The sequence below is a fragment of the Trichoderma asperellum genome, chromosome 7 (genome assembly GCF_020647865.1).
Source record: "Trichoderma asperellum chromosome 7, complete sequence".
Lineage (NCBI taxonomy): Eukaryota > Fungi > Ascomycota > Sordariomycetes > Hypocreales > Hypocreaceae > Trichoderma > Trichoderma asperellum.
Window position 1 is genome coordinate 3208258 of NC_089421.1, and position 25369 is coordinate 3233626.

The window sequence follows — 25369 nt, forward strand, 5'->3', positions numbered from 1 at the left end:
CTGCTGCTCTGCTACAGGGCATGTGTAGAGCTAGCAACAGCACCTACATATGCGTACATATTAATATCCCATATCCTTACCACTCATTGCATGCCATTTGATTGCTCTGCAGCAGCTGGCCCTGGCCCCTGCCGATTGGACGCCGTCGAGCCTGCTGGGGCCCGCGGCGCTGTTCGACCAACGTGAGTTCAGCACCTTGGCGGTACGTACCTCCAGGCACAGGCCCGTGGTACAGGCCCGTAGCTCGTGAGTACTCGTACATGCAGGCGGCGCACCGTGTGAGACCCGCCCAATCCACACGGCAAGCAGCGGCCCGCTGTAGCCCTCCCAGGCTGCCCCCAGCCCCAGGCCTCTTCGGCGATGCTCCAGCGGTGTCCAGCGCCGACAGCGCACTGTGAAGCCCTGGTCCGAGCTAGCGGGCGCAGCAGGACAGGCTGGACCGCACAGTGACGACACTGTGTCGCCGCATGGTGGGCGACTCGGGAGTGCCTTTTCGTCGCTCGTCCGTCGCCAAACCTCTTCCTTCTCCCTCTGTTCTGCCCGCTCGAGCAGCATCTTTTGTCTCTGCTTCGCCGTTTGACCTGAGCGACGCCCAAGCCGCTGTTCTGTGCGCAAACCTCCGCTTGGGATGCTTGTGTTGCTCACGGGAACGCGCCTCGCCCCCCAGCCTCGTTATCTCTAGGTATTTCTTCTGTTCCGTGACTCGGCGCTTCTCTGTCGTGCTGAGGCTGGCAGTTTCCGCCCCTCCATTGCTCTGATTACGACCTCCCCGCCAAAAATATACACCTGTCACCGCGCGCAGCTTGCAGCTCGGCCAACACCCCGCGAAGCGCCCTGCAGCAACCTTTCTTGTCTCTCTCGCCGTCGCCAGCCTCGCCCTCTCGTCTGTGACCGGCGGCGTCTTCTGGCGGTGTCTTGCCATGGTGATGAATGATTCAGGCCACAGGGTGTCGCGCGCCTCCAACATGTCCAACTCGACCACTGCCGGCGCCAGCGTGGGCAGCAACGCTGCTAACAACGCAGACGACTCTGGTGAGCATCTCTCTCTGGTCGCCGGCGCCAGCCCTGCCCCTCCAGTTCCCCCCTTCCCCCAAATGCCAGACCCGCACAAAAGGCCTCCCTTCCAGCAATAAGCTTCGCCTGACAGCTGACCGTTTTGATGCTTATTTCCAGCGTCGACGATTACCGTCAACACGACTCCCAAAGCCGCTCCGAATTTCCCTCCGCCCAAAACCGACAAGCCACGCCCGCACGTCTGTTCCACCTGCCAGCGCTCCTTTGCTCGATTGGAGCACCTGAAGCGACATGAGCGCTCCCACACAAAGGAGAAGCCGTTTGAGTGCCCCGAGTGCTCGCGATGCTTTGCCCGCCGCGATCTGCTGCTCCGTCACCAGCAGAAGCTGCACCAGACGTCGACGCCCTCAGCGCGGCCTCGAAACCGCCGAGAGTCGACCAGCGGCGTGCCCCCGGGCCAGAGCCGGGCTCGCAAGAACAGCGTTGCGGGCGCCAGCCAGGCCGCGGCGGTTAACAACCCCGGCTCCAACACCATGCGTCCGCGTGCAAACACCATCAGCCATGTTGACGGCGCCGCCATGCAGATGATCGCCTCGGCGAATGCATCCGTTGCTAGGAGCATGCACGGCGGACACAGCCGCCACCCCAGCCTGGCCGGTCTGCCGATGCACAACTTTGACCAGGTGTTTGCGGGCATGTCCATGGCCGCCATGGGCCAGAGAACCATGATGCACGGACTCCCGAAGCTGGAGACGGGGCAAATCGGCGGTACCGATTTTGAAAACGCCCTCCGCACAGCGCCACCTCTCTCTGCTTTTAACCCCGAGTTTGATTTCGAAAGCCTTTTGTTTGGGCCGGGCACCACCATCAACCCCAACGCCCTCCACTATAATGATTCCCCTCCCTCGATGGTAATGGAGCAGGCCTCCCCGTTCGCGTCGGCCATCAGCGATGTGCCGCCGAACCCAACCTTTGACGACACATTTGACTGGCTGAGCGGTTTTGACCATCAAATGTCATTTCAGACAAACGAAAACGTGGTGGACGAGTCGAGCCCGTCGGCGCTTAGCACGACGAGCCAGAGTGGGATTAGCGATGTCATGTTGGATGGTTCAAATCACCCTGCACCGGCCGGGACGAGTACCATGTGGCAACCCTCCGTGATGGGACCCCCGCAGATGCCGAATCCCTTTGCTATGGATCTGAATGGTTCAGTCTTTCCGGATCTCCTCAATGGAGCTCCTTTATCACCTCAGCCAGCTACTCAAAAGATCAATGACCCATACTTCTCCACGCCCCCACCATCGCTGAGCTCGTTGAGCCCTTCCGTCGTATCTGGATTGAACACGCAGAGCATGAACCAGACCCTTGGCTTCAATGCCGGCCCGGAAACCCCATCGTCCCTCAACGGCGTTAACCATGGCGCTTCGCCCGTAACCACAATTACAGATGCCACTAGGACTACCATTGTGAATATCCTCTCCCAGTGCCTGCCCTTTGGAGGCCGTAAATACTCCTTTACCTCTCATACCTCACCGCAGTCGCCGCAGTTCCAATCGTCATCGGCCGGGCCCACCCCTTCTGCTCCGGCTGTCAACGTGCCCAGTACCCAGAATCTACAGCGTTATGTCTCAGCCTACATCACTTATTTCCATCCCCATTTCCCCTTTTTGCACCTGCCCACGTTGTCCTTTGATATGTCCACGTCCTCCTCGACTGGTCGCCAAAATGGTGTAGGCGGTAGTGGGTGTCTGGTGCTTGCGACGGCTGCCATTGGCGCCTTATATGAAATGGAGCACGCCCAGTCCAAGGAACTCTTCAATATGGCTAAGAAGATGATCTTTTTCTATCTCGAAGAAAGACGCAAAGCAGATGTTCGCAAAGCAGATATCCGACGCAGCTCACACAGCGACTCCGACCACCACACGCCGTCCTCGTCATCGCAAGGTAGGGATAGCTCAGCGCATACGCCTGTCTGGCTCGTTCAGGCCATGCTGCTCAACGTCGTGTACGGCCATAACTGCGCCGACAAGACCATTAGTGACATCGCCTCGACTCACTGTGCAGCGCTCGTCAGCCTCGCCCAAGCCGCCGATCTGCTACGCCCTGAACAAGACGGCTTCGAGGACACTCGGATGAATGATGACTCAACGTGGAACAGGAAAAGTGAAGCTGAGGAGCGACAAGAGTGGCTGCAGTGGAAGCGGAAAGAGGAGCGCAAGCGCACGCTCTACGCCGTCTTCATCATGTCTAGCCTTCTCGTCGCTGCTTACAACCACACTCCGGCGCTGACCAATTCGGAAATCATGCTGGATCTGCCTTGTGACGAAGAATTCTTCGCTGCCGAATCAAGCTCTGCCTTCTTCGCCAAGGGCGGAGTTGAGGCTGCCAACCACAATAGGCTCAAGTTTGCTGACGCTCTCGGAGAGCTCCTGCGCACAAATGAGCGACAGCAGAAGCACATGGCTGCGCTGAATGGCGGACAGCTCTCGCCAGCAACACTGCCACCGTCGAATCTCAAGCCTAGCACTTTCGGCTGTCTAATCTTGATCAACGCTTTGCACAACTATATCTGGGAAACCCGGCAGAGGCATCACAACAAAGTCTGGACTAACGAAGAGACGGAAAAGATGCACCGACACATTGAGCCGGCTTTAAAGGCGTGGCAAGCCGCTTGGTCCAGTAACCCGAAGCACTCCGTGGAGCGACCAAATCCGTTCGGCATGGGGCCACTATCTGCCGACGCAATTCCTTTACTCGACTTGGCATACGTGCGGCTCTTTGTCAACCTGTCCAGGTCAAAGGAGAAGTTTTGGCAACGAGATTGGGATGGCATGGCAGAGGAATTGGCCCGGGGGACAGAGATTGTTCAGCATGCCGAGCACTCACCGTCATCCAACGTGGAACCAGTTAGTAACGATGCCTTTGACAGCACCCTCTTTACCGGCTCTCCTTCAATGCCGCCATCAGCACTGGATCTCTCGAACAAGTTTTCAAATACGCCCAACGGCTCTCCCTTCGCTACTCGAACCATTTCCCGTCGCGAACGTCATCTGCGGAAGGCTGCCTTTTATGCGGCCGATTCGTTGGCCATGTCGGATAAGCTTGGAGTGACATTTGCTGATTTCACCAGTCGTGAACTTCCCCTGCAATCCGCCATGTGCGCTTTCGACTGCGCACAGGTTCTTGCCGAATGGGTTGCCACCGTACAGGACAGGGTTGGCCGCTACCTAGGAGTTCTTGGCCGAGATCACCTTGATGCCACACAAATGCCTGCCATCATGCTGCTGGAAGAAGAAGATGTTCAACTACTAGAAAAGATACAGGGAGTGCTGTCCTCGGCAGAGATGAAGATCAGCATGGATCTCATGGGAAGTTTGAATTCTGACGACGGATATAACGGCTTCGCAACTAAGATTCTTCGCGTCACTTCTCAGATGCTGGACAAAGCAGCTGTTTGGCCAGTTACTCACTTAATGTCCCGATGCCTTGACGTTCACGCCAATCATATGCGAGCCAGGACAGACAAGTCGATCTTGGCAACGGATTAGGTGGTAAGGAGAGGACTGGTGCCTGGCGCCTCGATTTTGGAGAATTAATTTCCTCAACGCCCATCAGTCCAGGATGTGTCGGTCAAGATGAAGAGAGAGAAGAATGAATTCAAAAAAGAAGGAAAGTATTAGCTTGACAGCCACGTCCTTCAACAGGGAATCAATTCTCAAATTCTGGGTGTCCGTGTAACCATACAGCATCACGGTCGTTGATTGCCGCGTTGACCTACGAATTCGAGTTAAAACAAGCTATTCGAAGTTCTCTACTCGAGGCACTACTCGTACCGGGGAGAGAAAAAAAAACTAGAAAAAGTTTTTCTTCAAAAAGTCAGCGCTGCGTCTTTCTGTTCCGCTACAAATTCAACAGGCGACAGAACGCAGCTTTGGCTGGATCTCACATCAATCTTTACTCAATCATCACACGACCTTCCCACCTTGAGTCGAATTTGGCTCCATGTTTTACGATTCTGTTCTTTTTCAAACGAATAAGTGAATGATATATGCGTTCAATCCAGAGCAGGGGAGCGCCTGGTTTTAGAACTGACGATAATGGAGGTTATGTCTTTAATGTGTTGTAAGATATTTGGCACGGGGCCCGGCTGGTTGTTCAAAACAAAATACGAGAAAAGGTCCTCGCACACGAACTTATTATATTAGGGTTGTTGAAGTCCTGCGGCCTACCATTTTTGGACGAAACTCTGTGCTTAACCAAGCATCGCAAGTTTGGGTGCCGGCCGTAGGTGTTGTAGAACCAACACCCTCAAAACAAGAAAGGATATCTGGTTGGTGCGGATTGGAATCGAGATGTGGGAAACAAAAAGCGATCCTCTCATGCTAGATCAAAAGACATGCGGACATTATTATTTTTTTTTTCTTGTCTTGTATCTTTGATTCCCCCAGGCTAAAGATTTTTTTTGAAAGCCAGAGTGAGCGGGACGCCTCTCTTTGCCTAAAAGGCAATATCTTTATATATAGTATATATATATCTGTATACTTTGCTTTTTTTTTTTTTTTATTCAGTATGGGCTGGGTCGCAATGGGATTCGGAAGGGATTTTTGTTTTTGTTTTTTATACTGTTATTATTAATTATAGGGAACCTGTGAATGATTCAAGACTTTGATGTTTATTCTAATGTGTGTTTCTGTGCCTGTGAGAACATACTGAAGAATTATTAACCTATCAGCGGTGAAATCCCTCGTCTACAGCCAAGAAAGAAAAATTAGTATTTCAGCTCTGGGGCTCTGATTTCGACATTCCTCTGCGAATTGAGTCACCCGGGTCTGCAAAGTAAAAGCTTAGCCTTGCATCGAATTATGACTCAACTCAATTAGTGAGTGACACACGAAAATTGAATGCTGCCTAACGGATTTGGTTTCAGCGACTAATGCATGAAGAGCCTCAAAAGTGACTACGAGAGGCTAATTCTATGGGCGGACCAGGTGTCAACTGCAACAAACAACAAACAACTTTCACATTTATCATATTTTTTCCCGCTCTTCGTCGAACTGAGCTTGCCTATCTTGATTCGAGGCTACATAGCATACGATACGAAACACCATAAGAATTTTTTTTTTTCCACTCTTAGAACACGAAACATCAAGTCTGAGCGTCATTTTTTTTCCCTCTGGAAAATTGAGACCCCAAGCAGCAGATATGTCTCAAGAAAACACCATAATAGACACAAACTCCAAAGGCGGATCCATGGCCGACTTTGTTTTCGACGAATCACTCATCGAATGGACGGTACCAAAAGCCGACTGGCTCAGGATCCACGACAAGCACTTTGACGGCATAGGCACGTCGGCATTCGTGTTTGACGCGCAGAACCGCGTGCTGTTGGTGCAGCGCGCCGCGCACGACAGCATGCCGAATCTCTGGGAGGCGCCTGGCGGGGCGGTGGACGCGGGCGACGTGTCCATCCTGCATGGGTGCGCGAGGGAGTTGAGGGAGGAGGTTGGGCTTGTGACGAGGCGGATGAAGAGGCTTGTTACGGAGGGGAAGGGGGGGGAGAAGTGGTCTGTGTTTACGAACAGGACTGGGACCAAGATTATCTGCGGGTTTGGGTTTGAGGTTGAGGTTGAGGAGGGAGCGCAGGTGGTGCTGGATGAGAATGAGCATCAGGCGTGGGTTTGGGCTGGGGAGGAGGAGGTGAGGGAGGAGAGGATGCGGGATGGGAAGGGGATCGCGTTGACGGGGATGATGATGAGGAGTAAGTTGCTGGAGGCGTTTAGATTGCGGAGGGAGGCTGGGGAGAGTGTGTGATGGGATGGTGTTGCGGCATGGGTATGAGGGATGAACTTGGCTAGGTGGTGTTTGTGAGTATGAAGATGGGACTGAGAGTTGGCTTTTGAGACTTGAGCGGTCAGATGGTCTGTTGATGTTCAGTTCTCATAGAATGATTCTGTTCTTTTGTTGGTTAAAGATAAAAATGCACCTTTTCGTTGCTTGAGTGGCAAGTAACTTGGTTGAATGTATGTATGACAGAGTGATGTAGTAGACGAAGATACAACGAGGTTCTGGTGCTATAAGGAGAGGTACCGGGTTGATGGGTCATGGAATGAACCTCTTCATGCAGACCGAGTCTGATGTGTGTTAATTGGGATTTATTTTACTCTTTTTTATGAGAACTTGTGTATCTGTAAGAGTGAGTAGCGCATTATCAAGTTGAACCTGTGAACTTGTGCATTCACTCAAGACTCAGTTTCTGCTCAGTGTATCATTCCATAAACGTTTTATTTTCTCAATAGAGTAATAGATAACTACTAATTCTTCTTCATTTAGTAATTTCGGTTGAGTATATAGTAAGTTAAGAATACGCAGTAGTTTTAGGGTAGATCGGAAGTGAGTTAAGCTCCATTGTGAACGTCATGGCGACAACTTCAACATTAGTCAAGAATTCTCATTCAAGTCCGCGTACAAGTTCAAATGTATTTTTAATTTTATATTCCTCAAATTATAAGCGGGAAAGCTAGTTGAAGTGTTTATAAAAACAAGGTGTAAAGCGATCGCGTTTCATAAATGATATGTTTGAACTCATCCTATATGGCTTTTTCTTGTCTCAAAAGTTCATAAAAAGAAATAGTAAATAACGGAATTCCTGATTATCCGAGAGCGTAAAAGTTGGACATTCTGTAATAACTAGCAGCTGCTAGTTGCCCTCTTTTAATGACGTACTGCATCTGATGACATGACCACATGCTTAAGGAATACAGGCCATACAAGATCTCTGAAGACGTTTACAATCACATGTACAATATCCAATAGTATTATTAAGATGTACCAGACATCAAGTCCCGAGCATTACCATGGCACAATGCCTCTTCTTACCGAAGTCCCCTCCACACAGCATCTAGGCAAGTGGATCCATTGGCCCCAATCATACCACCACTCGTCCCATGTTCCTAGGACCCTTAAGGACCCTTAACCCCCATTCGCAGACAGGGCAGCCCTTTGTCATGTCGATCGGCAAGATTTCAAAAGAAGCCAAGGCCGGCACGGCCTCGGCCGGGGGGTCCGGTGGCTGAAGTAAGTGTGGGGGGTGGTACGAACCGGTATAACCGGGCAACTGGGAAGCATGCAAGGCGAGAAATCTTAGATGCCCGGAATATCGTAAAGGGAAGGATAGGCAGTAACTGCCTTGTTGCTCTGCTTGACTAATGGTTAGGGCCCGGGCGAGGGAGACGGGAGATTTTCCTGCATGGAGAGTTTTTTTTTGTTACTGCTCGGATATGTTGGGAACAAGCGGATGCGGGCGTTGTCTGCAGAGGAGGCGGATGACGCACACGTGCAGATGCAGGCGTTTGTAAACATTCACGGCGGGTAAAGTGACGAGTAGATTGCGGAAAGATTTTGCTTGGGGAGGGGAAAGAGCTTCAGATGACCTACAGGACGCGTAAGAGCGTTCAGCTCAGCGAAGAGAATAATCTGTCATGGTAAATTCTGACAGTTGCAACAGATCAGCTCACAGGCAGGTGAGATCACCTATGGGTGGCCGAGCTGATAACGCCTAGGTTAGAGAGCTGAGACGGGCGGAGGAAATTACATGCAATACGGTCTAGAGCTGATACGCCAAGTTGTCGATTTGGCGTTTGAGGTGGCGACTTGTTGTATAGTTGAGCTATATAAAGTTGCCAAATATATGTCTCTCAACTCTCACCCCTTTGCGGGGGAGGAGAAAGTAGCAGAATGTATTTGGCAGTTGGCTTGGACTGCGCAAGCAACCGCGGAGTTACCTCTAATTTAGACAAGAAAACAGGAAACTAAGAATATCACTCAGCATCAAGATGATTTGGTGCGCGGCCCTGGTGGCTGAGTCACGCAACCCGGTGTTGTCAAAGTTTGGACCGAGGATGCAAAGTCAAGTCACAAGGTGAGATCTCAAATCTCCTGAGGGCTCTGAGCCTCAATTGTAGACTCTGTTCTAGAACCGAAAACCGCGGTTAGCGGGGAGAGAAAGAAGCAACGACGACAACTCCAATTATACGCTACATATTGCTAGTATGCGTGTTAGTATGATACTTAAAACATAAGTAATAGCACCATGGTGAATGGACAACAGAACTGCGGTTGTGAAATTTGGATTTGGCCTATTCCAAAAGGGATCCGGCAGATCCGGAGGGTGTGAAGACCCGGGTGTGCCGGAGCGAATCCACGTCAGGCTCGCTAAAACACCGGGTGGGTGAGAATGCGGCAGCGGGAAAAGCGGTTTTTGAGCTAAAATAATAATAATAAAAAAAATACAGTAGTAATGCCTAAAATAAAAGAATAAAAATAAAAATTTAGCGAAATGAGAAAATGAAATGATGGCCCTCCCAAAAGGGGAAAGGCGAGGGAAAGCTTCGTTTCGAGCTGCGTAGAAAGTGGCTCGGCATTGGCGCCTGTCTCGGGAATATGGAGCCTTTGATGGGGGCTGGCCGATTGCCGAATCCGCGATCTGGGATGCGAGAATGCCATGAAAGCTCCATGAAAGCTCCGAGGAGGCACAAGGTTAGGGTTAGCTGAAGCTGGCCGTGGGCAAGCTTCGCATTGGATGCAAGACATGTTCCAGCTGGAATGGAGACGGGCAGCTGGGTCGAGGTGTTGGAGCTATCGCCGGATGCTCCTGAAACGGCGCGGCCATGGTGGCCTGATGGTGCATTGTTTCCTGGGACTGGAATGCAAGGCCATGCGAGAAATGCACGGGCCTTTTTCAGCAGCGGCATGAAGCTGATGGGAGTGAGGAATGGGGCTGCGGTGCATGATCTAGTTGGGCTGCGTATGGCATAGACGCTGCAGCGTTAGTCGAGTACCTACTGTACGTGCCTGGAGTGGTGTTCTGTAGTTTTGCCTCTTGGCAGAAAACAAGCAAGACCTGGGCTGAATGTGAGATGTCGTTTTTCTGCTTCGTGCTCCTTAGATCGAGATGATATCGCGGATAAGGCGCAAGACGGTTTTGGCTGTGGCTGCCGGTCACAAGGCAGACGATGGCTCAAAAGGGATGTCGCTATGAATTGAATTAACAGCTACCCATAATAAAGGATGCCATGGCAAATAGTAGCATGTGTCTATACATGATACATGATATTTCCAACTAGAGCTGTGAATGGTAGATTTCCACGGAAATGCCCTCGTCAGGCCAGGGCTGATTGGACGGCTGGCGCATCCTTTTGGTGCCGGCCCCTCTCGAAAAGAGAAAACGGCCAGGGGGTCGCCTGGACCGGTGACGTCGATCATTTTGGCTTCGTTTTTTCTTTTTTCTTTCTTTTCCGACTTGGGCGCGTGAGACAGAGTCATGAGAAGTGCGTGCGTATGTTAGCAGGTTTGAAATAGATTGCAGGGCATCTATCGGGTGCCAAGGCAGCGGAAGATGCCACTTTGGGTGCGCGCTGCTGGGAGATGCTGCTTCGACACCCACAGTATTTGTATATAGCAGCAGTTGATTTGATATTCTTGCGGCAGTGCAGCGAGGGACCCATTCATTGTTGTGGTAGTAGCCGAGATACCCTGCGTCGCTCTCTCTGGGTTGTTGTTTGCGTATTCCAGACACTGCGGCAGGGCTGCCAATTTCCCTACCTGCTGTACATGTGCCCGTAGAACACGCCAGCACAGCATGAATGTACCTCCGTTGGTAATATTCAAGGGCTCGGCTCCCCTCTAGCTCCAAAGCTCGCGCTCGCTGTGACATCACCAGCCCTATGCCACGCAGCCATTTACTGCCCCAACGGTACTAGTAATAGCGTCCATCCACCTTGCTCCAAGGGGCACTATCGCCTACTGAGCCAAGGCCGAGCCTGGCCCGCCCGCTGGCATCAGCCCCCAGACACTGCCGAGGGGAAGGGGAGATGGAGAGATGGAGAGGCAGCGGCTAATCTGCATCGAGCGCCAAAAAGGAACGGCGCTAGGCTGCGTGTATCGCCAGCTGGGGGTGATTGCGGCATTACGTAGTGCGCCCGGCCATCGGGTCTGATTGAAAAGGACCCGCGCTGGGCTTCACGTTTCTTTTTTTGCCGCTGCCACCGGCTTCTGCGAAGTATTTGGCGTGTGTCCGTCGACTTTCTGCCGCTTAACCTTTTGCCGGCCACGAGACGATTGTTTATAAGGGCTTTGGGGAGGCTTTTCTGGGGTTTCCGTTTCGGTTCAGCTGCGACAAGCGTTTTGTCCCTTTCTCTTTTTCTCTTCTCTCTTCTCTCTTGTTCTCGCCTCAACTCGCTCGACATCCGCCCCGACCTCTTCCACCTCCTCGAGTTTCACGACGACACGAAAGCGCAGACAAGAATCCGAAACAATTGACTGCTCGCATAGTCTCTTTGCATCCGCATATCATATACCCTTTTTCCCTCGTTCTCAGCGCGTCCCATTTTCTGTCTGAGCTGCATCTCGCCTAAGGCCGCATCCCTTGTCTACCGGCCTGGTCACGCAACGTCCTCTGCTCCATCCTGCGGTATCGCTTTCTTTCAATCGCCTCCGCTTCGCCTCGCGCACAGACAAAACGACAACTCGGCAGCGATCAGCAGACAAGTTCTGCTTTGTCTTCGCCTGCAGCAGCGTCTCCAATCGCGTTTGCCGATCTGGGTTGCATCTCATCTGGCCCCAATCTGTGGTGAGTGAGCCTGGCTTTTTGTACGGCTGTCCATCTTCTCCCCCCTCTCTCCATTCATTGGCTTCTCCATTCATTGGCTCTTCTCTGCAATGTCGTATCAAGACATCTGATGGATGATACGTCGATGGTACACTTCTTGGCCACTGCTTCTGCCATCCGCATTCTGGCTGGCATCTGCTTCTTCTTCCCTTGTCTCGTCTCTGCTGCAAGCGCTCTGCAAGCCCATCCATCTCACCTCCACCAACCTGCCCCCCCCCTGCTCTACTCACCTATCATCTGGGCCACACGCTCTCAAGCCTCTCCTCCAAACCTGCTTTTGCACAGCATGCGCCTGCTGCTCCAGCGCGTTGGGCGGACACGCAACTGTGCACTGCCGGCGGGGCCTCAGTGGGCTCCGGCTGGTGGATATTCGAGCTGCCCAACCGCCAACGTCACCCTGCCACCGACGTGTCCAGCCTGCATTTGTGGATGCTCGTGCAGGCCTCATTGATCTTGTTGATGAATTTCTGGCGCTGCCAAAGCGCCACTCATGGGCCTCTGCCACGCTCCATCTGCAAACTGCCCCGGCTGGCCACTCATCGTCCATGCCTTTTGGGTCGACATCAGACTATCTTATCGCTCGCTTCGCATAATCACGAGGAGGCGAGCTCGCCTCGTCTCTCGATGCCCAATTATAATAGAATGCAAACTTTTGATCCTCTTCCCTCCTCGCTCATTTGCTCCTCTGTCTCCTCTGCGGTTTCAACGCCCCTCTCCATCTATTGTTTGGCCAGCAGCCTCTCCATTGGCCTGGCGGCCTTGCCTCGAGTGCCCCCAGAGCCAGACACAAAACCACTCTAGTCCTGCTGGCCTCGACATCCACGCAACTCTGCCCTCTTGTTTGCTGCCAGCACATCTCGAGCTTCCCTTTTTATTCACTCTCTCCCTTTCCTCAAGGCCCCCCCCCCCGCTGCATTAAGCCCTTATTTGTGTACTACTTGTCCCTTCTCTCCTCTTTTTGTCAGCCCTGCATGGCATAGTCTCAGTCGTGTCCCCTCATCTCTTTTCCGCCGCACATCATTGCCTGCTGGCCATCGTCGCCCGGCTTGCTTTGGCTCTCCACCCGGATCGTTGATGATGGGCGGTCTGAATGGCCCTGTCCGCTGCCCTTGATGCCGCTGTCGAGCTAGCACACGAGATATTCCCACCTTTCCTCTTCCCACCGGCTCTGGGCTTGAGCAAGCCCCTCCCCCCCTCCCCCAGATCATCACCACCGTCATCCGCAGAGCAAACATGCCAGCTGGAGCTGCAGTGCAGCCGCCACCATCGCGAACCCATCGCCGGGAGCAATGCCGTAGCAATAGCAACCACCTCCATGCAGCTGAGAACCAATATACTGATGACAACATGCCAGCCTCGCGCGAGTCTGACTCCCGCCATCGCAGACGCCGCCGCAGAGACGACTGGGTCCGCTCCAGCAGTGGCAACATCCTGTACCGACTCGACGCCCCTGTCGCCGACGCCTCCGCCGCTGCCGCTGCCGCTGACGACCCGGCTGACCCCATCGACCAGCAGCTTCCAGCGCCCCTCATTGGGCCGAGAAGGACGCGGCCTCACTCCATCCACGTTGTCAGCTATCCCTCTGGCTACGTGCCGCGAGAGCTTCGAACCCGAACCTCTCCTCACTCCTCCAGGACCCGTATCAGCAGCACCAGCGGTAGTCCCGCTCCAGGAACGCCGCGGTCCTCCTCCAGGTTTTCGGCCTTGGCCCAATCCAACCGGCCGCCCGAGCTACCTGTACGTCTAGCATTGACACGATTGTTTCAATCGCTGGCCAGCAACTCGTTATCCTCTGTCGATATCCCGGAACACAACGCATTTCCTGTTGGTGTTCAGACTTTTCCGACTACCGAATACCGTCCTGAATCTAGATCATCTCGCCATAGTAGCCGCGCAGATCACTCTCGCAGCCACCACTCACACCATTCTCACGAGCCAACTTCGTCTTCGTCCCGCAAGAACCGTGGCTCAAAGCCGGCCCCACCGCCCGCCAAAGACCGCGACTCTGCTCACAAACGAGAACGTCGAGACCACCGTGAACAACCACGAGACAGAGCCAGGCACAGAGCGGCCTCGAGATCCTCCAGGTCGAGGCAAAGACATCGCGGCACCAGTCATAGCCGCACCCGCCACACCAGCCGCCACGCCGGCCACCATACAAACCGTCCACGCCGCTCTTCTCAACACCGTCGATACCCCCCAAACAGCATGGCTACCACTAGAGGTGGCGTGGTGCCCATGAGCACCTACCAGCTAGGCCATCACAACAGCTTCTCATCCATGCGCAGCTCAAAATCAAGTGTCAACGCCATCGTTACTGAGGTTACCAAGCCCGTCGCCACAGGCAGTGGAGTTGCTTGCTCTATTCTTCTGGCCGAGCCCAACCTATTCCTCTCGGGTTTTGATCACAATGGCCATGAGCGCCGTGAATCTCGTGCGGGCACCGCCCTTCTCAGAGGCAGGATGCAGCTGACTATCAGCAAAAACGTCAAAATCAAGGCCGTTCAGTTGAAGCTCGTTGGTCGCGCGCGCACAGAATGGCCCGAGGGAATTCCCCCGTTAAAACAAGACTTGTACGAAGAGGAAAGTCTAAGAACGCAAGTCCTTACGTTTTTCAATGCCCTGAATGACGGGTGGGAGACCGAGTACGGCAACCAATGCACCTACAAGCTCAAGGGCGGCTCTGCAAACTCAAGCAGCACTGGCTTGAATACCTCATCCGGCGTCTCTCCATCTTCATCAATGCGAAACAACCTGACATCCAAAGAACTCAAGCGCCTCTCTCTTCAAAATGTCCAGTCTCGAAGTTTTGGAAAGGGCGAGAGCGGAGTGGTAACTCCCACTCAGGCCAAGGGATTCAAGGTGTTTTATCCTGGCGTCTACGACTATTCTTTTGAGCTTCCCATCGATCACCACCAACTCGAGACCACCAAGCTGCAATATGCCTCGGTCAAGTGGGAGCTTCACGCTACCGTTGACCGCGCCGGCGCTTTCAAGCCCAACCTCCACGGTGTCAAGGAAGTCCCCATCATCCGGTTGCCAGATCAGATGTCACTCGAGATGTCTGAGCCCATTTCTATCAGCCGTCAATGGGAAGACCAGCTCCACTACGATATCATGGTCTCTGGAAAGAGCTTTCCCATTGGAGCCAAGATCCCCATCGCATTCAAGCTCACGCCTTTGGCCAAGGTTCAAGTCCACAAGCTCAAAGTCTACATCACTGAGTCTGTCGAGTACTGGACCAGCGATAAGCGTGTGACGAGGAAAGATCCTGGCCGAAAGATTTTGCTTCTCGAGAAGACGGCAGGAAAAGACCTCGACCCCTCGTGGGCTGACTCGGAAGTCATCACCGTTCGCGGCGGCGAACTTACTGAAGAGCAACGCCGGGTCGCTCGGGATACCGCCGCAAGAAGACGAGCCCACGACGCCGCCAGGAGGAATCAAGCTCCAGAGCCGCTGCCTGCGCCGGTGGATAATCTCCTCGGCGACTTGGATCTGGGCCTTGAGAACATGTGGGGTTCCACCGAGATTGAGGCGAGCGTGCAGATTCCGACGTGTGAAATGATGGCCAAGAACAAGGCTCTTCGATTACACCCTGACTGCAGCTGGAAGAATGTTAATGTCTTCCACTGGATCAAGGTAAGTTACAAAACAGTTAATAACACCCCTTTTGTAAGACTCGATATTAATTTAAAATAGGTTGTTATGCGAATTAGCCGCTTAGATGCCGATGATCCTTCAGGCACCAAGCGCCGTCATTTCGAGATCAGCATTGACTCTCCGCTCACCATTCTCAACTGCCGGGCCACCAAGGCCAACACTTATCTGCCAGCCTATTCCGGCGAGATGAACCGACCCTCTCCTTACCAGTCAGCTTGCGGCTGCCCCGACTCGGCGACAATTGCCATGGAGACATCTCCAAACTCTTCGACTGGAACTCTTCCGGAACCCGAGAGACTGGCTGACAGCCTGCCTGCTCCGCCTCAAGCCGTCCACTTACAATCAGGGGCCCCAGCGGCAACTGGTAGACAAAGCCCAGCAGCCTGGTCGTCGGCAGAGAGACCCGGCCGCCCTATCCATCTGCTACGGGCTCCCAGCTTTAACCCACCTGCCTTTGAAGACGATACCGCACCGCCTCCTGCAAGCACCGCCGTCTATGACCATTCAGATATCCCTCAGATCATGACACCGCCTCCCCAGTATGACGCCATTGTTGGCACGCCCAGCAGCATTGATGGCCTCGCCGATTATTTCACCCGATTAGCTGAGTACGGACTCGACGACCATGAGGGCTCTGGTTCAGACGGCGATGAGTCGCCTCCAAGAATCCTAGACCGAAACGGTCGTGTCAACGTGGCTCACCCACGAACCCCTGGTGGTAGAAGGATGCCCAGCCGAAGCATGGAAATCCCCCGACCACCTATGGACCTTAACATTAGTGCTTTGCTTCAACGTTCTGCTTACGTTCGAGACGAGGCGCAGGCACAGGCGCATGCGCAACAAGTATAACATTTTTTTTTTGAAAGAATTTAATTCGTTTTTATTACATATTCTATTACACTTCCAGCCTTCCAACGGCGGGGCATATTTTTTTTTTCTCATCGCATTTGGATACGCATCATAGAGGGGGCCAATCTCTATTATTTACTTATTTTATGGCAAAACAATATGGGAAGATATTTGCCCACATTGAAACCATCTCAACAAAGGGAGCTTTCTTTCTTTCTAAATGCGTATTACTTTATGGAGGCGGATGAAGGCGTTTATATGGGTAGGATGAAAACAAAAAGAGGAACATGTCTATGAGATGGAATGCTGGGCATGATATATATACATACTTGAAGGCATACCCTGGGCTGGATGGACTTGATTATGGCTTTTATGAGGGTGAATTTATTTAAGGGATATCTTAGATGAACTTATTAGCTTTTAGTGTGTTTTAGTAATGATGCGTTATTGAGCGCTTTACCTTATCTACTTGGCTTGAGTTCTTTGACTTTTGAAAATGTGATATGATGTGCCCTATGCAAGTTGATCTTGGTGTCAGTGAGTATGATGTTAAAATTGTAATTTGGCTCGTGATCTTCCTGCTCATCCTTGGCTTCACCTCTCTCTCTCTATCAAATTAACTAGCTCCCCCTCCACTTCTCTTACTTTAGAGCCTGGTATCTCTAAACATGTCCACAAATCATCTTACTCTGTCTATTCCTAGCTGTTCTTGGAAAAGAACTTTTTTTCTTTTTTTTTTTTCTTTAAGTAATGTGCTGTTTAGCTTTAACAGGAAAATATGCCGCAGATTAGAGGGTAATTCTCATGCTTTTGTGTGATACTTGTCTGCGAGAGAGGCTCTTGAGCTTTTTTTTTTTTGTGGCAGGAATGGGGGTTTGATGGGAATGATGGCTATTGGCTATGAATTACTAAAATGAGGATGTGTGGATTTTGAGTGAGAACCAATTGCTGGTAGAATTGTATACTTGTACGTCACACCGGCAGAAGTATAAAATGTCGCTGGAAGGATCACGTGGATACGTGATTTTCCGTTGCGTCAATAATAGCAGGTACTACATCCATTAAAAAAAAAATGACTTGAAGCTATTGTCTTGTAAGTTACCTTACCACTTCTGATTATCTCACACAACCACAGATCCATTCACATACGGGACTTACATACTACACATTCGCCAATCACCCTAGGCTCAGAGCAGATGCTGGATCGAAATGCCTCCTCTTGATCATTATACATCCCCATCTATCATCTTAGCATTTCTAAACATTGCTACGGTTGTATAGGACGACGAAGAGCAGGCCATATGAATTCCTCCTGAGGTCGTTTCTCAAGAGCATCTGAAAGGTAGAGTCATGATAGAAGCAGCAGATGTGAGTAATCGAGAATATTTAGGCCGTGACATCACGTTAGCGAAGGTACTCTCTTAGAAAGAAGTCTTGTCTCCGCCGGGGCTTTTGGCTCCTCAATCGAAGTCTGGCTACCAGCGAAATCAGGTCTGCCATGCGCATTGTCGAGGAAGATGCCTTCAGTTGCCATGTATTCGCTGTTAGTCAAATGATCCTCCGTTATCGGTAGAGGCTGCATGTTATGTGAATTGTATTTGGCGCGCTAATTGGCAGATAAAATAAAATAGCCATGGCTAGGAAGATGAGCTGAAGATATGCTATACGAATATTAGTTAATATACTCGGGTTGTCCTGGGATGCTATGGATTATGGAAGAAATCATCCCTGGGAATCTCTTGAGCGATCTGCCTTTATACATCCTCTGAGCATCAGATCCGAAACTATCCACCATGTGGGTGACGTTCCGGAGGGTGTTGGTGTTCGTCAAGACTCTCTATTATCGCTTAGAAGCAGTCGAAGCAGTAGTGGTCTCCTGCTCCTGGAAACAAAAGTCTTTTAATAAAAAGGTACATTAGCGAGATAATATTGCGCATCATAGTAGATTAGTGAGTTGATAGTTTCAAAGCTCGTTACTTTTTGCCCTTTACTTGCTTGGCTACTTGAGGCTTGGCAGCCGCTACATCTCAGCCAGAACCGCGTTGCGGTGTGGTGTGTAGGACGTTTTTACGGATCTCTGTCGTACCACTATGAATTTTCCGGAATAGGCTGTCAAATAAGAATATATTGGTGATTTACTGTTGTGCGACAGAGCGGACGTGATATTAATGGCAGCACCGAGACCCAACTTAGGCAAGCCGGTCCGTCCTTGTGTTCCGGAACTGTGGGGCCGTCTCCGGCGTGTGCCACCAAGTTTCACGCAGCGGAGACAGACGGCTCACGTTCAACATCCATCGCCCACTTCAAATGCCTAGTTGTAGCTTTTAACAAGTTTCTTTTATACAAATCTCAGGGCATCATATTGTTTCTGTCGTCTTGTGCCTACCATGCCGAAGCTAAAAGTGGCAGCATCGCACAAAGAGGCCGAGAAGCATGACATCAAGAAGTCTACCCGTCCGCCTCACATCGCCAGGGATATTGCTAGAAAGTGAGCGCGTATGTGTATGAGAAAAAACTTTGCTTAGCAACAATAAAATGGACGACGGTTCACCCGGCTACTCCCTGGTGCATTTCTAGAACCCACGCCTTCCGGCGTTGCCTTGACGATCTCGGCTATGTCGCCTTCTTGGATTGGTCAACTCGATCAATTCGATTAATTCGACTCTCGGGTTCCGCGGGCATGTTATCTCGGCTCTTAATGATTCCAAATTATACATCAGCAACGCAGAGATGAATGGTAGGCTTGACGGGTATAGCTGGAATATTCGCTTTCAAATGAGACGTCCTACTTTCGTCAGTTGGTGCATCAATAAATTCAAGCTTTCTTGATTCTCTCCTTTCCGCTGGTTTCGCTCTTCAATCCTGGGATACTCAGCCTCTCCACCATTTGTACTACGACGCCATTCAGCTGGAGTGCCAGGATGCTGCGCTGTTCCAGATGATACAGGCCGCCATGTCAGAGAAAAAAGTCAAACTCGGTCCTTTTTTTTTTTGATCAGACCCTCCCCAGGATCTAAACAGGTATCCAAAGTTAACTTTTTTTGCCTTCGCAAACGAGTATCGGGTACAAGCTCCGTCGCTGCCAAGCACCAAGTACTTCGTGGATATCACAGCTATGCCGCGTATCCGACGGTGTCTTGGCAGATGTTCTTCATAAGTGAGGGAGGACCTATGTACTTATGAAATTAGGTAGGGCATTCCGCCTGCCGCCTGTCATTGGGAACAAGGTCAAGTGCTCCATTTGATAAGCACGCAGCCTACATTGCTCTTGTCTACGAGTATGTCGGAGACGGCCCAATGAGCTGACCTCGTTTCTCAGGAGTTGATAGATTTTTTATGACGTGTTGGATTCAACCACGCCCCCCCTCCCCTCACCAAAGTAGGAGATTGGACGAGTGTTGTCCTGCTTGGCCACTCAGAAATTACAAGGGGCAACTCAGTTGAGAGTTTTACCGAATACGCTTCCACCTTTAGCCGAGTGGAAGCTGAAAAAAGCACAGCATATTGGGCACCGTCATCTCTTCACACCAGGTGTATTGCAAAGAGAGTAAGAGAGTGTGGGTACAGTTTCCGCAGAGTTCCACAGGTTGGTTTAGAACACGTCCCAGAATAATGCAACGTGAAAGAATGGTGGCTCAGATGCTTCAGGGGTAAATTAGGCATCACTTAGATTTTTTGCTTCTTGTATTTTACTATTTCTGATGTATAAGATACCTAGATCCGTCAATATACCGTATGAATGATAATTGCCTGGGCTACGATTCGAATTCACTTTAGTATTCAATTATTTAACATGCTTTTGTAAAGTATTGTTGGGTTTAGTATGGTCATCATGCTAAATTATCTTAAGATATTTTGCTAGGTGCCGATATTTTATTGTAACAAAGAATCCAGTCTTTTGCATATTATCATACGTACGCTAAAGAAATATAAGCCACGTTTCACCAAGTAGGAAAGCCTTCATGCGCAAAAGTCTTGGACTGTATATTGAAACATTGTCGTCAGCTACATTGGCGGAGTAAGAACAGTTGAGGTAGGGCACAGGTTGCTGCACTAGCTAGTTATTATATCCCCATGCTATTGTATAAAATAATATACAGTCCACTTCTTTATCTTCTTTGGAATCTTCCATGCAGGTAGTTGACTGGGGGTTCTAATCAAGCAAGTCAATCAAGCAATTCTAATCAAGCAAGTTTAGTAACTGTTGCCTTGCACTTCTCACAAGGGGAACGATCTTCTATCCACTACGGTAATACCTCGTCTCTCCCTTCCCATTACCAAGTCCATTATGCAGAGGCGTCTATCGTGTAAATAGGAAGGATTTGGTTTTAAGCAAAAGTTTCATCCATCTTGAGCTTGTTAAAGCCGAAAGTTTGTCTAAATTCCGGTTTATACCCACCTATGAATACCCTCTTGAATTGGCAAATGACTCGTTATTCTGCTCCTGGATGCTCGATTAGAAATCATATATACGTTACGTTTTAAAAAGAGAGTACAAGTTTGTATATTCATATTTGTAATTTTGTATATACACCCTACAGGTAAATCACATTTCGTCATGGCCACGACCGCAACCGATGTTACAAATATGCATGCCAAGAAACACTCCCCTCCCCCCTACAATGAGCGTACCTATGACAATGAGGCTCCTTGTCTTCGATGATTCTCATGACGAAACATTCGCCCACAATAGCGACCAGCTGTGATGTCGTGGACCCTTCGTCACCGACTGAGAGCCCAGGTATATTGGGAACCCCCACATAACCCATCCTGTCCATCGGATGAAATGAGTTTCTGCGAATCAAATACACGCTGTTTGGCCCAGCTCATATTCTCCAAGTCTATAAATATGAAGTTATCCACAGTATGGCAATCCACAGGACTGCCAAAGTAAGCGAGCGTACGAATCCGGGCCCGGTACCCGGATACGAGGAGGGGCCGTGCCAAGCCCGCGGACCCCGTGTAAATCATGTGATTTTTACCAGAACAGAGAGACTGCCAAGACGATACACTGCGATTGAAAATTTTGCTTCAGTCATCTTCCTACCTCAATATTATGACAGGGAGTGATTCCTACTTTAGAAGTGTGGTTAAAAGCTTGATTTGCAGTGGGACCACCAGTTTCAAAATCACTGTTGGCTACATGAGTGTACATTAAGAAATGCCTTTCTAGTTGATATGTCTTTTCCATAAGATTTAATGAATCAGGTGATGAAATGAAGTAAATCCATATACTAGCCATAAAAATCTCTACCTAAGCTGAGGGGCAATTGCCAGATTGTCTCAATAGGCGCCAGCACTAATACTGCCTAAGGGTTAATAAATACTCTCTACACTGGGATTTACTTGATATCTCGCGGTAAACAGCTTATAGCTCATGCATCATATAACTCGCAAGTAGCAGAGTGAATATTTCCATCGGTTATAGAGACCCCCCATCTATCCTGTTTCCCAGTTTGTCGATATATGATGTAGTTTCAATACTTAATTTCGCCCCCCCTCCCTCCTTCATCATCCGCACAGGGAATATCTCAAGCGCCGCTCCCTTCTCACTGGTACCTATCATGACTCGCCCAGTCCCACTAACTTGTCGAGATGTAACCACACGTTGGAGTGCTGCGGTTAAGATCTTGAAGTATGCACCCGCCAACTCTGTTGATTGAGACTTTCTCTCCCTGCCCCCCCCTTTCAAACAGAAAAAGCAAGTCATAGTGCATGCTAGACACCCACAAATATCTTCACGGCACCCCCATACTTGTACAACTTTCGAGGCACAGTCATTCTGCAGGCTTGCATTGGCCGCTTCGGGAAGTCTCCGATTCCGATACTAGCATTGTGGCGGAGTCCATCTTGATAAGTACTAGGGGGGGGGTTCATTTTATGCTCTGTTAGGAAACTGAAATCTTCTACTAGATTACATGCATTAGATACAAAATTTACTAATCATTGGGAGAATGTCTGGCGTGTATTTATTTAATCATAAGCTGTTATAAGTTACATCAATCCATTGAGGGAGTTTATTCATTTATTTTATAGAGCACCTTTCCCACCTGGATCATGCAAGGGCCTCTAGATTGAGAACATAGCTTTAGGTTGAAATTAGCTTTATAATTTTAATGCTTCGCCACAAGCTACCAATGCTACAGGGGCGTATGACCGAAATCTTAGCGTTGGCCATGCATGAGGTCGGCCAGCATCGTGCTCCCCCTTATGTGGATGTTCAGCCTAGATACCTACTCCGCTTCATCCACCATCTGAATTATACCTTGCCAAGAAGGATAAGTCGGCATAAGAGGATATTCACCTACTAAACCAAATAGGCAGATGCTGGGGAAGTCTCTGATCCATGACGTAGTGTCCAGACGGGCAAGTCACGGACCTCTTTCAACAAATTTTCACCCAGGAATTGTACGAAATTGGCTATTACAAGCGTAGAGAGCACATACAATGCTGCTTGCGGACAAAAAAGAGACATCTTTGCTGGGACCAAAGATTTAGCCTGTGGTATTTCCAAGCTGGGGGCCTCAAAAAGCCAAATTGAGCACAGGTCAAGTCGTACTAAAAGTTTGTGGCACATCCTAACAGCAGAATGTTTTCCAGCATCTAATATTCTTCTATACCAATAAGTCATGAACAATATAAACGGTGCGTGTTTCGAAATAATGTACAAATCATCCCATCAAGCAGAACCATCTTATGGAAATGTCAATATGTACCGTAATTATAACCTGTTATTATGCGCCATAGCCCGCATTCCAAAGTTGTTTTCATAGTCGCCTTGGTCTATTGGATAGACGTCCGAGAGTCGTAAGTAAATCAATATTAAAAACGTATATAAATGATCAATATGTCGCTGAAAAGAAATTATAATGTGACTCGAGAATGCGTTGCCGGGACTTTGGACCAGTCTTTGCATAAGCCGAATACGGTCCGGCAAAACTTGCCGTATTCGACTAGCAGATCGAATTTTCTCCATGAGCCCAAGGCATGATGAACGAGTCGAGCATCGTGATGCGTAATAGGTTTAGAGCCCATGTTTCCGTAGCCTCCGCGACCAGGGCTATAATGTAACCCATTAGTCATTGCCGCATGTAGGAGAGACAACGTATAAAACTTACCTGAAGCCTGTTATGGGCAGGATTAAAGCATCTTCCACTAATTTTGATCTCCCTCCGTCTTTTAACCCTGTCAAGGCGTTCCATCTGAAGCCAATGTCGTTCTCCAGCCACATTAGCGTGGCTAGTGTAACAGCAGCAGGCCCAGTTCGAGTAAGAGGATCAACTCTGTTGGGATCATATGAGGTTGCTTCCTTTTCCAGGCGCACCTCGTCGCGAAGATTCTCCATGAACTGCTTCAGGGCCGGGTGGTCAGGGGCGGACGCCAACGCCCACTGGGTAAGTTGGACGGGATAAGTGTATCCCATTCGCCAGTACGCATTTGAATTTGGATCTGTATCAGCCTCAAGCCCCCAGATAAGGTTAACTGGCTGCGTGCCATTTGCCTCAGCCTCGGGGTTCTTGAGCCCGTAGCTCTTGCCAGTGATATCATCAACCCATCTTGAGAGATCTGACGGATCCAGCCAATTGGCAGGGTGTCGCAAGGGCTCTGTATCGATATCGGCATACTACTCGAGTTAGAAAAGGCAGAGAGCTAGGAAGAGAAGTGATGAGAATAATACATACAACGCCCCCAAGGTGTTGGCACACTAGAACACGAAAAATGTCTGCCCTCTCGACGGGAGTGAAGATTGCGTAAAAGTCGTGGATGAAATCCTTTTCATACTTCTCCATAAACAGGTCGATTCCTTCGTCATCCCAGAAGAAATAGGCCATGGGAGCGGTATTGTTTGGAGATACAGCATATCCAAGCCATTGCTGGACCCACGGAATAATTTCAGCCTTCCATGTGTCGACCTTGGACGAGGCTCCGGTCTGATGCATCAGCAGAGGAATGTTGGAAAATGAAAGCTGCCGCTCGCGCACGGAGAGGGCTGCCTTGGACGCAAGGACAGCGGCTTCGACAATATCTCGCGGCGGCTCATGGTCGTCTGCGACCCAGCTCGGAGGAATGAACCATGCTGCGGCGTTGATGTCAGCATCAAACTCTCATCAAAGGGCTTTGAATTCTATTCGGGTTATGTAATGCTGCCAGATCCGAGCGCCACAAAGCCAAAGCTGCTTACCTCCTCCGAAGCCGTCGAACGTATGGATGTGACTCCATACCAGAGGATACTTATGTTCTACCAGCTCGGCATCAAACCTCGGACTTTCTTCCTGCTGCTGGCCGTTTGTGAGCACCCAAACCGTTATCACACCGGCCAGGGCAGATAACAGGAGGAACCGCAGCCGACGGCGGATTAGACTATGCGGGAGCAGCATGACTGGCTTATGTGATTAGATTTGACCGGGACCGCGCGCGCGATTTCGTAAAAGACGCAGTCACGCAATGCAGCGGCAGAAGACTCGCGCACCGAGCGACTGGCGATGCTACCGTACTTTGCCCGCTCGTTGCGGCGTCTCAAACAAGGCTAGCCGCCTCCGGGGGATTTCCGATTGCCTGTGCAGAGCGCAAAATACGGGACAATCGACGATTAGCTCTTTTTGACATGTACAGCAGGAGTTTGTACCGTTTTCCTTTGTCCAGATGGAGCCTCCAGGCCTGATATTTTCTTCAAGTCCAGCGCAGCACGGCGCAGCGCAGCACAGGCCATTAACCCAACACGCCAAAATCCAACACGTCGCAGAATTCGCACGCCAAAATCCTCAGGGGCGGTAGCTCGGCGTTCTCGGCCGTTCTCCGAGCTGGGGTCTTTTTTTCTATTCGCTCAGCCCCTGCGACCATTGATGCGTAGGCGAGCTTAGCACCATGCGAATTGTCCAGTCAGATGCATCATTTGCCGTAATAGTTGGGCGCCAACCGTGGCGCAGCCAAGACATGGAAGCCGGGGTGGGTTACTGCGCGGGAAAAGGGCGTTGAGGCTATGACGGATTGTGTGGAGAAGATGAAGAAGGAAAAGAAGAAGAAGAAACACAATCGACTCCTGAGATGAGGAGCGGTAAGACGATGGCCACGAGACGCCCTGGGTTCTTCCTGCCCTGCCTCAATGCAGCTCCTGCCAGGCAAAGTGCTGCTGCTCTGCCCCTTCCCACATTCCTCAGACGTGCCTGCCGTGGGCCC

General features: G+C 50.5%; 5 protein-coding genes across 6 annotated transcripts; 3 read left to right on the forward strand and 2 right to left on the reverse strand.

The window, feature by feature from the left end:
- The first annotated feature begins 518 nt into the window (after positions 1 to 518).
- On the forward strand, positions 519 to 5691 carry TrAFT101_011775 (uncharacterized protein). Its single transcript, XM_024910101.2, has 2 exons — positions 519 to 1032; positions 1174 to 5691. The coding sequence occupies exons 1-2, from the start codon at positions 921 to 923 to the stop codon at positions 4563 to 4565; spliced, it is 3504 nt and encodes a 1167-aa protein (XP_024757796.1). The 5' UTR covers positions 519 to 920; the 3' UTR covers positions 4566 to 5691.
- Positions 5692 to 5855: 164 nt separating this feature from the next.
- TrAFT101_011776 (uncharacterized protein) lies at positions 5856 to 7221 on the forward strand. The gene is made up of 2 exons (XM_024908602.2): positions 5856 to 5896; positions 5972 to 7221. Exon 2 carries the CDS (start codon positions 6220 to 6222, stop codon positions 6826 to 6828), a length of 609 nt encoding a protein of 202 aa, XP_024757795.1. The 5' UTR covers positions 5856 to 5896; positions 5972 to 6219; the 3' UTR covers positions 6829 to 7221.
- A 3749-nt stretch (positions 7222 to 10970) lies between these two features.
- TrAFT101_011777 (uncharacterized protein) lies at positions 10971 to 16647 on the forward strand. The gene is made up of 2 exons (XM_024900771.2): positions 10971 to 15322; positions 15383 to 16647. Exons 1-2 carry the CDS (start codon positions 12917 to 12919, stop codon positions 16190 to 16192), a joined length of 3216 nt encoding a protein of 1071 aa, XP_024757794.2. The 5' UTR covers positions 10971 to 12916; the 3' UTR covers positions 16193 to 16647.
- TrAFT101_012076 (uncharacterized protein) lies at positions 10994 to 11940 on the reverse strand. Its single transcript, XM_066129468.1, has one exon. The coding sequence runs from the start codon at positions 11872 to 11874 to the stop codon at positions 11389 to 11391; it is 486 nt and encodes a 161-aa protein (XP_065985508.1). The 5' UTR covers positions 11875 to 11940; the 3' UTR covers positions 10994 to 11388.
- A 6068-nt stretch (positions 16648 to 22715) lies between the features above and the next one.
- Positions 22716 to 25164, reverse strand: TrAFT101_011778 (uncharacterized protein). 2 transcript variants are annotated; one of them, XM_024910100.2, is made up of 4 exons: positions 24375 to 25164; positions 23875 to 24269; positions 23311 to 23816; positions 22716 to 23252 (listed from the first exon to the last, which is right to left on the reverse strand). In XM_024910100.2, exons 1-4 carry the CDS (start codon positions 24568 to 24570, stop codon positions 23057 to 23059), a joined length of 1293 nt encoding a protein of 430 aa, XP_024757793.1. In that variant the 5' UTR covers positions 24571 to 25164; the 3' UTR covers positions 22716 to 23056. The 2 variants fall into 2 exon arrangements, with proteins under 2 accessions (XP_024757793.1, XP_065985509.1); XM_066129376.1 differs by having other exon boundaries at positions 23875 to 25164.
- Between the last annotated feature and the right edge of the window lie 205 nt (positions 25165 to 25369).